Genomic DNA, 15341 nt, shown 5'->3' with positions numbered 1-15341 from the left:
ATAAAAACATTACTAAAAACTTGACAGAAATTCATCTTCTTCAGAGGATTGTCACTGTAGCGTACTAGATCTTGAGGAGGATTTTTTGGTTTGTTGTAAAATTTTGTGCCTTCCCTAGTAACATCATTGCATACCAGAGAGAGGATGAGAATTAGTCAGCTGACACTTTGAAAGTCCCGTGTTAATTCTCACACAGTTATTATCCTGCTTTGTATGATTCACATTCTCATTTTATACATATATTAACTAATAATCAGGCTTCCTTTAGCGTGAATTCTAATAGCACTTACGTGATGTTTTTGAAGCAAGAAGAGTGGCTTTTGAACCAGTTAAAAACTGAAATCCCAGAACATTTGCCTGGTCATCCTCAGATGGATCAACGAAGTCTGAAAGAGAAAGTTAAATACAGTTTTCTGTAATTCAATGCTGGGATCCAACAAACCTCAAGCCATAGCCTTTGCACGAGCAATTTAGGAAAGGCAATTTGAATGAGACTGCTCCCCTTCTTAGGGCTCAGGAGTAAAGACCAGCAGCAGTATGTTGGTATAATCTCCCTTCGGTCACAGGTGGAAGCTGAGCCACACACTGTTGTTCTTCCCCAGCCTGGAAACAAGAGGTAGATTTGTGAAGACTTGTGATTAGTGTACAGCTCAAAGACTATCATCTTTTACCAGATGTGAGGTCACCTACAATTCAGATATCCATGCAAAATTTATCCAGGAAAATGTTTCCAGCTTTCAGTACAGAGCACAACAAACATCTACCTTGCTAAAACCAGCTACTCTGCAAAGTCCCATGCATGTCCACCTTTCTTTTCATTCCAAACAGTGGATCATACCAGGTTAAAAGGCTCCATTTAAGGGTATTGTACTTTAAAAACTACTCCATACCACCTATCCTCCCAACCTTCCCCTAAAAATAAGGCAAACAGGGAGTAGAAGAGAGATAATTTTTATTGTGCACACCAAGAATCTGAAGTTCCTTCACAGATCACATCAGCATGGCTTTCTTGGGTTCCCCCCCTCCTCAATCACTGAAAATGGGATGAACAGAAATCAGGTTTTAATACCTTCTTCTGGAGCACATTAGGTCTACGCTTTCTGCTGTATTTTCAACAGCACATCCCTAGGTTTAGCAACAGAATATAATGCTGTATTTTGAAAGCATCATTGCTTAGCCATAATGGAAGCCTAGGATTAAAACCTCAAAATGAAAAAGAAGTTTCTCTGTTTCAATTAAGTGTTACATAGCACACCTGTAAAAAAAAGGTATATTTACTCTCAAAGCGAAGAAAAACAGGTCACCAAAAAACCCAACTATGCCTAATCCGCTGCTCTCAGACAAATGTACTTCAAAAAAAGATGCAGCTCCACCTTAAAAATACCGTATTAAAGTTGTTGGCCCATACAGCAAACTGTTCCAGAACCTTAGCCCTCTGAAGTTCAGAAACTTAATCACTGCCAGACTTAAATTATTCAAAATCTCTTTATAAGCCCTTGTCTTGGTTTCAGCTATAAAGTTACTATTTTTCTCTTTCCTTAGTAGCTGGTGCAGTGCTGTGTTTTGGCGTTAGTCTGAGAACAGTGCTGATAACACAGCAATGGTTTAGTTGTTGCTAAGTAGCACTTATCCTGATATGGTCGGGCTGAGTATCAGTCAGTGGGTGGTGAGCAATTGTATTGTGCATCACTTGGGTTTATTGTTCTTTTTCCCTTTCTCCTTTTAGTTTTATATTCTTTCCCCTTATCATTATTATTAGTAGTAGTAGTTTTATATTATACTTTCGTTATTGGACTGTTCTTATCTCAACCCATGGGGTTTACATCCTCCTCCCCATCCCGCCCGGACAGAGGTGGCGGGGGAGGAAAAAGAGAGGGTGAGCAAACGGCTGTGTGGTGCTGAGTTACCAGCTGGGTTTAAACCACAACAGCCCTCTTTATTCATTTCTTCTTGTGCCAATATGATCCTCTAGATCCATGATACAGCCACAAAATATTTACTGAAGTCAACTGTATTCCCTTTTTTTGCCTGTGTTTTATTAAGCTAAATGAGTCACTTTTATTTCTCCTCAAATCCCTAGATAATGTTCATCAATTTTTTTTCTACGCTTTTGAGTTTGAATTCATTTTTATTTAGTATCAGCAACCAGCACTCAGTGTGCCAGGGCACAGTAATATGATAGTTTCCTGCATGGAAACATTTTGTCTAATGCATCCTCAGCTCTTATTTGCTTGCTTATGATTGTACCATATTGTACTACAAGAGTATTTCTGTGGTAACTTCCACCTCCTCTATCTCTTCCAAATTATGAGCTCATAATTGCAGCAGAAATTATTTTCATAACATTACACTTTATAGTACTCAATTTTATTCTTTTCCAGTCCTAAATGGCACCTACTTACTCCTTCATACTATTGTAACACTCTCCTAAGTAGGAAAAGTAGCTCAGGTTAGCACATTAGAAAATATAAGTAAGTACATATTGTCCTTCTGGTCCAAGAAAGCTATTACTAAAAAAGATCAACTCCAGGCAGCTGTAGCAAGAACTCCACTACATTATTTCTTTCGAAATACACTGTTTTAACATTCTAACATTAATTTTGTTAATTACCTCATTACTTTGCACAGACGAACAATTCCTGGTGGAGTTCCCAACACATTTTCTATTACAGGCATATTTCAAAACCTACCTGGAAAAATGGTGAGAAAACTGATGGGAGGTTTATTGGTATCAATAGTTATCTTGTGGTTTGCTGCTTTTGATGGTTGAGCTGGAAAGCAAATTAATCGTAAAGGCAGACTGAAGTTACACTGTGCAGCTTTCAGTATTCCTAAAATGAAAAAACACAGATTCATCTTCCATATCCATATTCTGAATACACTTCATACTTCTATCCTCAGAGAGGCATAACAAGGTATTTTTAAGGTGATTAAGGGATACATTAAAACGAAAACTATGCAAAGTTCTCAATTTTTGTTCTATTTTCCACCTAAAAATATCTATAAATTTGAATACCTTTAATGACATTTTCAAGCAAACACTTTCAACTGAATGGGTAACCAAGAGTTATTAGTTCAATCCACTGTATACCTGTATTTATACCAATTAACATGCAATGAAGATTGGCATTTTAATGCTCTAGACAAAAAACTCTACTTCAACGTAGACCACAGCTGTGTGATTACTCCTGATGCTTCGAACAGAGAACTGAAGCATGAATGTTTTCATCAGGAATATCACCAACTAGATCCTTTTTAAGAACAAAGTTACTCTCTTTTACACTCTTAAATAACATCTATGCAACCTTCATAGCATCTGCCAGAGGTCTGTGGCTTAGCAAAAAAATGGATCTCAGACATTAATACCCAAAAGTATATTAAATTCTATTTTTCAACTTACTGCATCATAATGAAACAGAACTGTACAACAAACAGGCTACTGCCTTTGATGCTCAGGATCTAATATCATATGCAATTAAATCAGAATGGTGCAAGAGAAAAAAGGAAGTTTGTGATATGTGAAAGGTAGAAGTGCTACTTGCTATGAAATATGGAGTTCTTGCAACCAGGTTATAGGGGTTTTGAGGAGGATTTCTTGATGAAGGAGCTAACAGGGAAACCTTGTTTTGTTCAGGTACAGACATCACTATCAGCAGAACTACCTGTCATACTGAGATCAGTATTAACATTACCTCATCTCAATCTCTCATCATTCTCTCATTTTCTCCCAAATAACCCACAAAACTCAAACATGAACCCAACGCTTACCTCAGCAGAATTTAACATAGTACATTTTTAGAGAGAATAAAGTTATTGTCATAGATTATATAGAGACAGAAAAGTCACGAAACTGAACAGCTACACAAGTTTTCAGTCCTGCCAGCTTAGCAGGTTAATGTAAAAACAGAGTTCAACCATTTAACAGTCATCCAAGCCACCCTTTTTGCTCACAATTCTGTTTGCTGCTTCACATAGCTCTTGCAATGAAAAATTATTTCTAAGACTTATCTCAGGGGACAAATGTTATAACAGCGCTCAGATTCATCCCTCTGGGTTGTCAATTCCTTAGCTCTTTTGGCTGGCTGATAATGCCTCCAAGTAAGTATTCTCCATCAGTTTGTAGAAAGCAAAATCAGTGTGAAACAAGTAGAAAGCTTAAGACAGGTCCTCAAAACTAGGATATCCCTGGGTTCCAAGGAAAATTCCTGAAAAAATACTTGACAATAAACCCATGACCATTCAGAATGATTCACTCAACTTTATCTCCATCATCTGATGAGAAAACCAAGATCTTTTCTTGATGACAACATCACACAAACATCTTACTATTGAACTTAGATATGGAGACTTATCCACAGGAAGAACAATAGTGACAAAACTAGCCAAAAAGATGTTTTCTTCTTGTTTCAAACCAGCCTTTCCTAGATAGTCTGCTCTCAGTCTGCCTCACCAGAAACATAGTGTTTCAGTATTTCAGACAAAGGTCAAATCAAAACTAAATCAAACAGTATCTGGCTTTGGAAGGGACTGGAGAGATTTCTAGTTGATGAGTCCAAAACAACTATATATAAGAAAATCAAATCAAAAAGCACCAATAAAGTTTATCACTACAGTGAAAAACTCTTGCTGGGAAAGGCTTTCAGAGTATTTTAGCATTTTAAATAGTAGTAAAGAAATACAAAGCAGTAGCCAAGTGTGGGAGCCAGAACTTCCTCAATCCTTTGGCGTTATGTCTAGCAATGCATCTCACTTCATCTAGAGTTGTGATACATTGCATGATACATAATTTTAGCACTGTAATAAAGAAAGAATGTGGAAAGAATCAGATTAACTTCAAATTTGAAGTACAACAGAAATTTTGTAACATTACCTCATAAATTGCTATGATTTAAAGGCGTACTATGCACTTACCTGATAAAAGCCACAAAGTTCCATGCACTATAGTTACAATTCACTTACAAATCACTCATGCATTCTTACTTATATTTGAAACATAACACTGATGTACATGATAAAAAAACATTAAAGCTCAGCCCCCTAATTTAGGATGTTAAATATTCAGAGAATTTATGCTTTTTCTGATATTGATGACCCTGAATTTAACCAGCCCAGTGCACCTCAGAGTAACCCAGATACATGTTGCCCCAGATAATTCTACTAAGCTTACTATGCTCCACAACATTCTCTTCAGCATCAGGTGTTCACCTCGAGTAGAAACTTGTTAACACAAAATCCTATTCTTTTTTAGAATGTTACCCTTTCAAAAGATATACATTTATTTTTAGATAGCTGATTTATATATTTATTCTCTTTTTTAATATTTTTTAAAATTACTTTGTATAGCAGGAATCTGCCCACAAAGTGATAGCTATTCTTGCCAAGAGTAGTATTTTATGGAGATGGTTCGAGTATCTATTTCTCGTACAGCACCTCAAGGTCCCCTGAAACATCCAGAAGCCAGAAAAGGGTGCCAGTAACACAGTTATCTAATTTTCTGCTTCACTTCGTATGCTCGTAAAAGCACAAGTATTGAAAAACCAGACTCAAATATTCAGATATATAACTTCAGTTTAGGAAAACTGCAAAACTGAAAAGACCCTTAAACCTATGACAAGCAACCTGGCTTTCCTTTCCCAAAATGACGAGGGAATCTGGACTTTAAATTTGTAAAGTTAGTAAAGTAAGTCCTACAAGGCTGTATCTTTTCAACACATGTACACAACTACATTGCAAGACTACTTTTCTCTCTTTCTACTCCACCAATGCATAAGCTTTAGTCCTTTTGTTAGTTTTGTCTTTTAATTGTACCTTTTGCCAGTATTATATCTACCACAACCGTAGCTAAGTTTTGTATTGCTGGTATTCTTGGTTAGAAAGCAGCTTTTTAGCCTTGAATAACATGTTTCTAATAGGAATTGGAATGAAAAGATGTTAAGTGACATCATTCCGAGAGCTACTCAGGCCAGAGAGCGTAACATTAGCTACAAATCCTTAATGGCTGTTTCAGTAGCACAAAAAAAGCTATGGTTTACCTGCTTAACTTCTTGCTGAAACCTGAAAAAACCAGCTCAAAAGATGCTAAAGCAAGAACATACAATTGTGTATTCCATTTCCAATCTCAACACACAAAGCACTTCATACTTTGCAAAAGTCTTAGGTTACATATGAGGAAGTGCATTATAATTCACCAAGAAATGTCTTCACTATCTTCTCCATAGCTTATGTCTAGTCCTCATTTACATTCAATTCTCTCAAATACTCACACCTTTATAGCATCAAACCAAGGATAAATGAGAACATACAGAAATAATAGGTAAAATAACAGCTTCCTTCCAAATCTGCTTTATTCAGCATATGCTGTCACTCACTAAACCATTCCAACTTTGCATTTTCTCCATGCACTCACCTTCAGGAAAGAGCTCTACCGTACAACCAGCAACGGGACAAAAGAGAAGAGCAAAAAAAAGAATATGTAAGATGCTACTCAAATAAGAAAACCAGCAAGTGTAGTAATAGTTATTCAAGAACTTAAAACACATTTGTTAAGTAGACAATACATAAAGACATAATCCTAGCCGAAAAGCAGACATGAGACCACATTCATTAACAGTGCAATCCCATCCAACTGACTGACTCATTAATCTTCAGCTGTATGAATCCCACATAGATTACTGATTTGGCCACAAATATGGATATCTTAAAAGAGGAAAAAGTCTCTACTCAGACAAAATTAAGTCACAAAGGCACTTTATTTTTGTTTATTAATATATTACATTTTGGGATTTGATTGCCTTGCACATATAACACTAGCATTAGTATGCAATTGAAGAGAATTATCCCAGCTTAATAATTTAGATGAATATCCAAAAATTTAGCATGATCTTAATCATGCTCCTTTATTTAGAAGTCTTCCAAATTCTACCATCAAGGTAAGTTTTTAAGATCTCTTCTACAGATCCCTAATTCTGTTAGATTTCATGTCTTCTGGGCAGTTTTTTAATTGCATATAAACAATCAAACATACTTAAGATACACGATTTCTTTATTTCCTTAACCAAAAGGCTTGCAAAATCCAACCTAATATCTAAAATATAAGCCTAAGTTTAACCAGTATCACCTGAAAGAAATACCATTCATTTGCTGGTGAGAAATACCCTTTGATACTCTGGTTATACAAAACAAAAATCACAGAAGCAAGACCAGCAAAACAAAAAGCAAGATTTCAGTCAGAGAAGCCAAGATACTCAAAAGTATGCTACCTATACAGTTGTACCACAAAACCTGTCTAAAGCCACACCACTAAGTTGGACACTCGTGAAGGTACAACATCTCCTTCACAAGGAATAAGCAGCCAGTCGCAATACAGAGGGACTGAAGTTGTACAAGCTGCTTGTGCAGGCTCTCCAGAATAAGGGAGGAGCATCCTTTTCCCCTCCACCCTCTGCACCCATCTGCAAGAGGGTAAGATCAAATTCTTTAAAGACGAGTTTCAGTTTTGTCAGTCATCAGACAGCCTAGACTAGCATGATAAACGCAGTGTTTCAGTGAGAAGTGAACGCTTAAATAAAAGCATCAACGTGGGATAAGGTACGCAAGACCACCACCCTTCTCAGAAGCCCTAACTCCACATGCATTTCTTTGCTGCCAGTCTACTCCATGGCACTCTTCCTTTTGTGCTGGCACGGCTCCCTGGCTCTGCAGAGTGAACCAAATCGGCAAATCTGGCTGAGAACTAACTGTTGATTGTGTGAGCACAAGGGAAGAGGAGATGCAGGAGCAAAGCCAAGCAGCGAGATGTGAAGAACAGGCAGCTTAAACTGATGTATGCTACTTTTAAGTTAACAAAGAAGTCTTGCCTAAATACTGTTTCTCAGTAGGCTGACACATTGACAAGGCTGCGTGCGGAAAACCAAGCTAATCGGTCTGCAGTTAGGGATAGCAAATTTACATATGCTATCACTAGGGTCATTAGGGCACTATAAACCAGAACGACTTAGTTGCTATTCCTTTGAGTTAGTTTATTTGTTTAGAATCAGCATGGTCAACTGTTTAGAAGGGAAGTGAGGCATAATCACCCCCAATGCTTATTCAAATCTCCTGTGTGGGGAGGCAGTTACTGTCACAATTGTTGGCAGCCCAGAAGGCTGACGAGTCATAAAGATGTAATTAACTTCTCACTCCAAGAGGTGGTCCCTTAAAGAGCTGAACACAGCAAATTGGTAGGACAGGCTGGGAAAGCTTGTAGGGCTGCTTCCCAAGCCATAAAAGCATATGATTTTACATCTATAAGAACAACTACATAACTAAATGATGCTACATAAAACTTCAGCTAAAATTGAAGACTAGACTCTGATACACATTATTTAATTACTACTGCCTTCAGTATATTTCAAAAGAACATTTATAAGAAAAATGTAAAAATAAAGACCTCAAAAAAGGCAAATCAAATTGAAATCTCCAGTGCCTTACCTGTTGGCGTACCGTATGAAAGCACACAGTTCCCTTCGAGTTCTGATGGAGAAAAATTCCTCTTCAAAAAGACAGACACAACCACAGTTTCAGATGAATCGGGTTCTAGAAACAATACAAAATTACGTCAAGTAATAGGAGCATCTAAATGAAAGCAATGTATTTTCTAGCACTTTGGGAAATATTCTACTAAATTATGAGTTGCTTCCATCAGTTCACCTTTATCAAATCTCTGGACATGTTTTGGGTTTTTTTCAAATCTGTAATTTGTAAAAGGCAAACTAGTCTCCCCAGCTTACATCTTGAAATATAACCAATAAAACAATTCAAGAGACTGAACACAGAGCATATCACAACAAATGCAGTTTTATATGGTGTTTTTAATAGTTTACAAAGCCATCAGTCCTTTGCCCCTGTCACATGTTGAGAAAACATCAGGATTGTCCTTTCAGATGAGCAGCAGTCACTAAAGCCCTGTTTCAAGAGGGACCATGCCTGCACATTTCAGAGCAGAAATAGCCTGCTGTCCCAACTGAGGTAGCAGGACACACTTCTCAGGTCTTCAGCTCCACTTAGCATTCCCACCTGCAGCCTTATCAACAGAGCTAGGAAAAGACTAGAAACCACCAGTTGATGCTAAATTGGAAGCATATGCTAGGCTGTCCTCAGCTAAGCTTTTTGCCCCTGCTTTCAGCTCAAGAGTGCCATTTCTACAGAGACAGAATTGCCAGCAAAACAAAATGCCCCAGCAAAAGTACTGCAGAGTAACTGATTTTGATGTATTTTGCCTCCGTCATGAAGCTGCCGCCCTGCCTCTCCTCACCTGCCATGCATCATACCACAATCAAGGAAGCAACTCCATTCCTTTCTACTTTGTCTTCTCCACCAAGCAGTATCTAGAAGCTGCAGGCAAGGCAAGTCTGTAATTGCTTTAACTGCCACATATCTGCAGCAATACACTGAATGGAGGCTGGACTATACCTTTCAAACGTCTTCAGAAAACATAATATGATGCAATAGCTGTAATGGTCCTAGAATAATTTACCTAAATCATCAAAGACGAACTGCTCACAGGTCACTGCTAATGGAGCTTGTACACACACTTCCAGGTTTGGTTTCTTCGCAGTGACTCTGCTCTGTATCGTTATCTAAATGAAGTGACATACAGATGTATTTAAAGGAAGCAACAAATTCATCTCCGTATAGCAGAAAACAACCATAACCAGCAAAAAGATATGAAAACCCTGCAAACAGCGATTCAGCAACACTGTTAAAGAACTTCAAATTTCAACTTCAAAACCAGTACTTTGCTCTTACAATTCGTTCTTACTTACAGCCAATAATGGTTCACGATAACTTGAAAGGCTACAAAAACCTGAGGGGATTTCTCGTGTTCTTTGTAATGTTAACCCAAGACAAACCAATACTAAAGTGTTTGTTAAAATATTAAGATTTTCTAAGTGTCATGTGCATTTGCCCTCATGGAAATAAAAAGAAAACGTTGCCTCTTTTAGGTGACTACAGTAAGAAAACACAAAAAGAAGAACAAACAAAGCTAACCAAAGAAATTATTTCCTTTCACTGCAAAGAGCAATGCACAATTTTCGGAATAACTTCAGAGTCAAGTTCTATTTGATTTTTTACTGCCAACAAATTCTCATATTCAATATACAGGATACGCAGCACAACTACAACTCTAGATTACGAGAGCTGACCTAACCACAAACCTGGAGTGGCCCTGGGTGCTTCTATTGCAGGCAGTTATTTCTTTGCAAAACCAACAGATACCAAAAGAATGTCCTTAACTCAGATCTAAAATAAAAGCATAACTGTGGCTGAGATCTGAACATCATCTGAATATACACAGACCGTATCTGCTATCTATTATCACTTCTTTTGTACTGCTGGTCTAACAAGTAGCTCTCTTCAGCCAGGTTAAGTTTAGGAAAATATTATTAGTTATAAAATCACTCAAGTGTTAGGAAGTTTGACTACTTTAATAGGGTCAACGTCAACATTTATTTTGGTTTCAAAATGCATTTGGGCTACAAACAGGCCCTCAGATTATCCTGTATCATTTTAGCCTTTAAAAATGCAGAGAAAGGTGTTAGACCAAGTACAACCAAACCACACTCGTCTAGGAGAATCTGCTTCAATAAATAGCCTGATTGCCCGCTGAACTTTTCACTCCACACAGAGGGAGAACTTGAAAGGTTCTCAATAATAAGGCTCAAGTGATATTCCTAGAAGATCCTCTCAAACTGAGAAATAAAAATCATGATCCTTTCTTAGGCAATACTGAGGCAAAACTACACCTGCACACACACATGCACAGGCAGACACAGAGCCACCCTTTTGTAGTACCAGTTACAGGCAGCAACTCTCATGGAGGTCTGCAGTGATGTCAATTTTCAAGTTAAGATTTTCTTAGCATTCTTCTTTTTCACTAGCAAAAGCTATGAAAGAAAGTCTCATTTTGTTTATTGACATCTAAAAAGATAACAACCTTCACACTGAGAGTAATCAAATATTTATTGCCTTTGAAAAGTGGTGGAAAAATCATAACTTCAGAAAGAACTTCATTCCATCCTAATAATGTCTTTGTGTCTGCTGCTTGGTAAGCCTATCAAAAATAAAACTCCAATCACTTTCTGACTGCAGCAGAAGGCTTACTAGAATGACACCTTGCCATGCTACACAGAAAAGGAATTAAGTATATTCTGTATTTCAGATTTTACTTGTTTTCATGATTTAAGTGAAATACACAGTGACAGGTTTGTTAAAATTTGTCACCACTACATGAATGCTACTGTTTGAGTTAGGCACAGTACCTTTACTGTGACTGATGGCACTGCCTCTGCTTTTACCTCACTGTCAATGGCTTGCTGTGAAGAAAAAGATGAAAACAGAGTAAATTCAATATTACACATGGATGAGTGAACACAATGAATGCAATATTACCTTCCTACCATCAACTTGGTAAACAGGGAATTAACAGTAAAGGACTTATCATTCCTGTGACAGTTTAAAATACACAAAATACATTTCCGAGTTCTTTCTGAAAATGTAAAGCCTCTGTCTGAAATCGCCTGCAAAAAGGACAGCAGAAGGTCATGAATGTTATGTATATAAGGAGCTAATACACTCTGATGTATATATGAATATTTGAAAATGTTTTGTTTGGCACACTGCTTTCCACTGCATATTTATTTAAATTCTGGAAATACCTTCTGTTACTCAGTAGGGAAAGGTGACTTCCAATCTGCCAATATATTATATACACACCAGAGTATGCGCTATAATATCATCACACGTTACCTTATAATCAGAAATATATTTTCAGTTTCAGAAGAAAATTACAGTAGGCATCCTGCTACTCATGCTGATTTCTATTTCAATAGACAATTCCACCCAATTCAGTCAGGAAGTTGGTAGGCCCTCTGGGTTCTAGAAATAAGACTTTCATTTGTGTATTGTCTATCTTTTTCACTTAAAAGAAGATAGCTACTTTCACACTGGCTTGTCATGCACACTGTCTCTGGTGACCAGCGGTTGATCCTGAAGCAACAGCAGGAGGGCCAAGAGATTAATCCCTAACACAGCTTTCAGAAATCAGTTGGATTTCCTGGATCAGAGGCCATACACAGGACGTGCTGCTAACGGCAACAGTCCTCCACTTACCTACCTAATCCATCTTAACACATTTATATCTTCTTTGCTTATACCCCCCACAGTGCAATTTCAATCTTTCCACAAGTGCAGAAGTACTATCTACAAGACCAGTTTCTAAGATTGCAGCAGAATCCCTAAAATTGTTCTCATATTTGCTGTATTGATCCTTCCCCACGAGTTATCTTATCAGATTTTTCCTTTCTAGATGGCTACTGAAGGGACACCCAGAAAAACCCTGTCACAGAGGCAACTAAGACACATGGACAACCTTGGGAAAGAAAAGATTTAAGGCTGTGGTTCAACTGCTATATTGAGTTACTTATATATGAAACATCTGGAAGGATGAGAGAATGAGCACAGCAGCATTAGAGCGTTCTGTGGACCTAACAGTGTTGTGAGAAGATCATTGAAGCTAGCCAAGACCACTAGCACATACCAAAAAAGGTCCCTTTATCAAATAATAGTAGAGGTAGCAGTAGTAATAACAGAGTTTAAATAAATGTATCAAATATATATATTAACGTATTAAAAAGCAGCTCCTTGTGTGTATTTTAAACAGTAAGTAGCCCCGCAAATCAGTTTTGCAGAAATCAGTGGCCAGAAATTACTTACTACACACGTTCTAGTGCAATGAGGATGTTCTGAAATGTTAAAGTGAAAAGTTTTAAGAGACAATATAAGCTCTCCTGAATCTTAATTTGAATTTTTATAAACTATGTATGCTTACAGGATGAACAAACTAATTAGGCTGTAATACCAGAGAACACGGAATGATGCCTTGACCAGAGAAAGATTATTTCTTACAATGCTTCTTTGAGTGGTTCATGCATTCTATCTTTAAAAGATCCACAGGATGATCCACACTTCTACTCTTTCCCTTCATATTATTAACTACTGACCATTACAAATTCTCAGCACTACAAAGTTATTTGAGAATTGAGAACCTAAGTTCATGTTCACTTACATTTGTTTAGCCAGGCATCTAAAGGTACAAAAGATACTAAATAATTTTATTAATTCTAGTTAAAATCATTAACAAAAGTGCACTTTAATTGATGGAGACTGAGGGCTATGCAGAAGCTCAGTCCCACAAATATAAATACATAGTAATCACTATCCATGATCAACCAGTCATGTGTGAAACCCATGTTTTCAGAGTAATTTCCTTTTTCTACAGGTACATACAGATTCTGCATCCAAATCGGGTGAAACTTCAGCTGTGACAATTACATCTCTGGTCTTTTCAGATTTGGGCAGAATATCTGAAAGAAAAGGAAAAAGCAAATCAGCTCTCCTTTAACAAACACACAGCTACATTTCTAAAACTAACAGCATCGAGTTTCAGGTTTACATCATTACACCTCAAGTGTAAAGGAAAAGTATAACAATGCCTATGATTTAGACCAAAGACATTTCCCAAGTTCGTAAGATTTCTACCTAAACCTAAAACTTGGATCTCATTTTAGATTTCTGATTTCTTTATGAGAAAGGATTTAGGTGCATTCTATAACAAGATTTTACACGTACTATTCATGATCTTCAGAGACTGTAAAGCTTTTGTCTTCATATGCTTACACTACCTCTAATAAACAACTATCTCCACACATCTCACGGCACTTTCATCTAAGTAATTTGATAATGAACACATTAGACACAGAAAGATCCTGTGCCTAATACTGTAAAATTAAAACAGGTTGTAGGAATTCCTCTGTGTAAGAAAGTATATGGAAGTTTTATGTACAGAACATTATATGGGGCTGGGTTATAATATATTACCTGATGATTTCCAGGACTGTCAACATAAAAGGTAAAGAATGCTATGAACTCATTTATATCCATGATATAAAACCTTATGCAGATTCACATATATAAAAAAAAAGCTGCAAGGATTAAAAGCTAGGCACTTAAATACCATGAGGAATTCCAGACTCTCCTCTTCAGCGTCCAGAATTCCAGCTCTAAGGTATTTACACTCTTCTGAAAAGCACTTTTCTTTCTTAATACTAAATGTATTGGAAAAAGAAAAACCCAAACAGGAAATGTATAGTTCCTGAAGTAACAAACAGGAAAGACTTAATGGAAAGGGGAAATTAACATACTAACTGAATAATTGAGAGCACCAGCACATTCAGAAACCACAGGTTCTGTCAATTACACACAAATGGGCACAATTCATTCCACTTGAACAGGTAAGACAGTATCTTCCTTTTCTAGCCATTCTTAACCATTTCTCTTCATGTTGCTTCTTCAAGCAAACTATGAAGCAACTTCGTAGAATCCCAGACTGGTTTGGGTTGAAGAGACCTTAAAGCTCATCCAGCTCCAACCCCCTGCCACGGGCAGGGACACCTTCCACTAGAGCAGGTTGCTCCAAGCCCCTGTGTCCAGCCTGGCCTTGAACACTGCCAGGAATGGAAGGTCTTTTCCAACGTGGTTGATTCAATGTAAGCATCAACTTTTTGCTATTAGTGACCCATGCAAAAACACCTACATTTAATCACTTACAGCATCCAAACTGATGCAAGTAACATTAATTTGTATAGTCAGTACATTAAGTTTTTAAAATACTTCAGTTTACAATGTAAATCCTTATTCCTCAAAATGTACAAAACAGCTTAACTTCAACAGTTTAAGGGTCAGCACTGGACAGAAGTACAAGGCATTTATGGGAATAACTATTCTGGTTAGGTTTTGGGGCTTTGGAATTTGGAGGGTTTTATTTATTTTTAATATGATGACCTAATTCTAAATAGTTGCCATGTTTGAAAGCCAAAATGAAATAAAAAGAAGTATTTCTACATAAGGATAGATGTTTTCAAAACAACACAAGCTCTTACTGCAAAAACATGAACCCAAAAGACAGAAAAGTCAATGGCTCATTTTAAAGATCATGCTTAGGAGCATCTTAATGGTGACCAACGTTCAGGAGTGTTTCGATTCAACCAGATATGATTAGCAGTTATTTTAAGACTTAGCTAAAGTTCTAAGTAAAAAGCCAAAATGAACCAAAGCCAAACCACCTGAAACTGAAAGGCATTCTTAAGTAAGATGTTTCGTTGTAAAAATGCTCTTATTTTTACATCCAGTTAAAGCCAAACACATCATTAGAGCATCTCTCCACAACGAAGAGAGCATTCATAAAAACCCACCTGAAAACACCACTGTATCACCTTAGATCAGGTTAGAAAGATTGAAGAAGG

The 15341-nt window shown here is 37.1% G+C and overlaps 1 protein-coding gene across 7 annotated transcripts in view; it reads right to left on the bottom strand.

Annotated features, from left to right (window-relative positions):
• Positions 1-15341, bottom strand: part of BBS9 (Bardet-Biedl syndrome 9) — a 275374-nt gene that overhangs the window by 202567 nt on the left and 57466 nt on the right. For 4 of the 7 annotated variants that reach the window (XM_030509118.1, XM_030509151.1, XM_030509160.1 and 1 more), the window contains 7 exons: positions 13327-13403; positions 11301-11354; positions 9515-9617; positions 8470-8574; positions 6407-6421; positions 2691-2831; positions 291-386 (listed from right to left, as the gene is read on the bottom strand). In XM_030509118.1, coding sequence (XP_030364978.1) covers positions 291-386; positions 2691-2831; positions 6407-6421; positions 8470-8574; positions 9515-9617; positions 11301-11354; positions 13327-13403 — 591 coding nt within the window. The remainder of the gene's footprint in view (positions 1-290; positions 387-2690; positions 2832-6406; positions 6422-8469; positions 8575-9514; positions 9618-11300; positions 11355-13326; positions 13404-15341) is intronic. The other 3 variants (XM_030509134.1, XM_030509127.1, XM_030509142.1) reach the window with 3 other exon arrangements.

The sequence above is a fragment of the Strigops habroptila genome, chromosome 1 (genome assembly GCF_004027225.2).
Source record: "Strigops habroptila isolate Jane chromosome 1, bStrHab1.2.pri, whole genome shotgun sequence".
In the NCBI taxonomy this organism is placed as follows: Eukaryota; Metazoa; Chordata; class Aves; order Psittaciformes; family Psittacidae; genus Strigops; species Strigops habroptila.
Note: the sequence above shows the minus strand (reverse complement) of the source record. Positions and strands in the feature narration are given on the sequence as shown.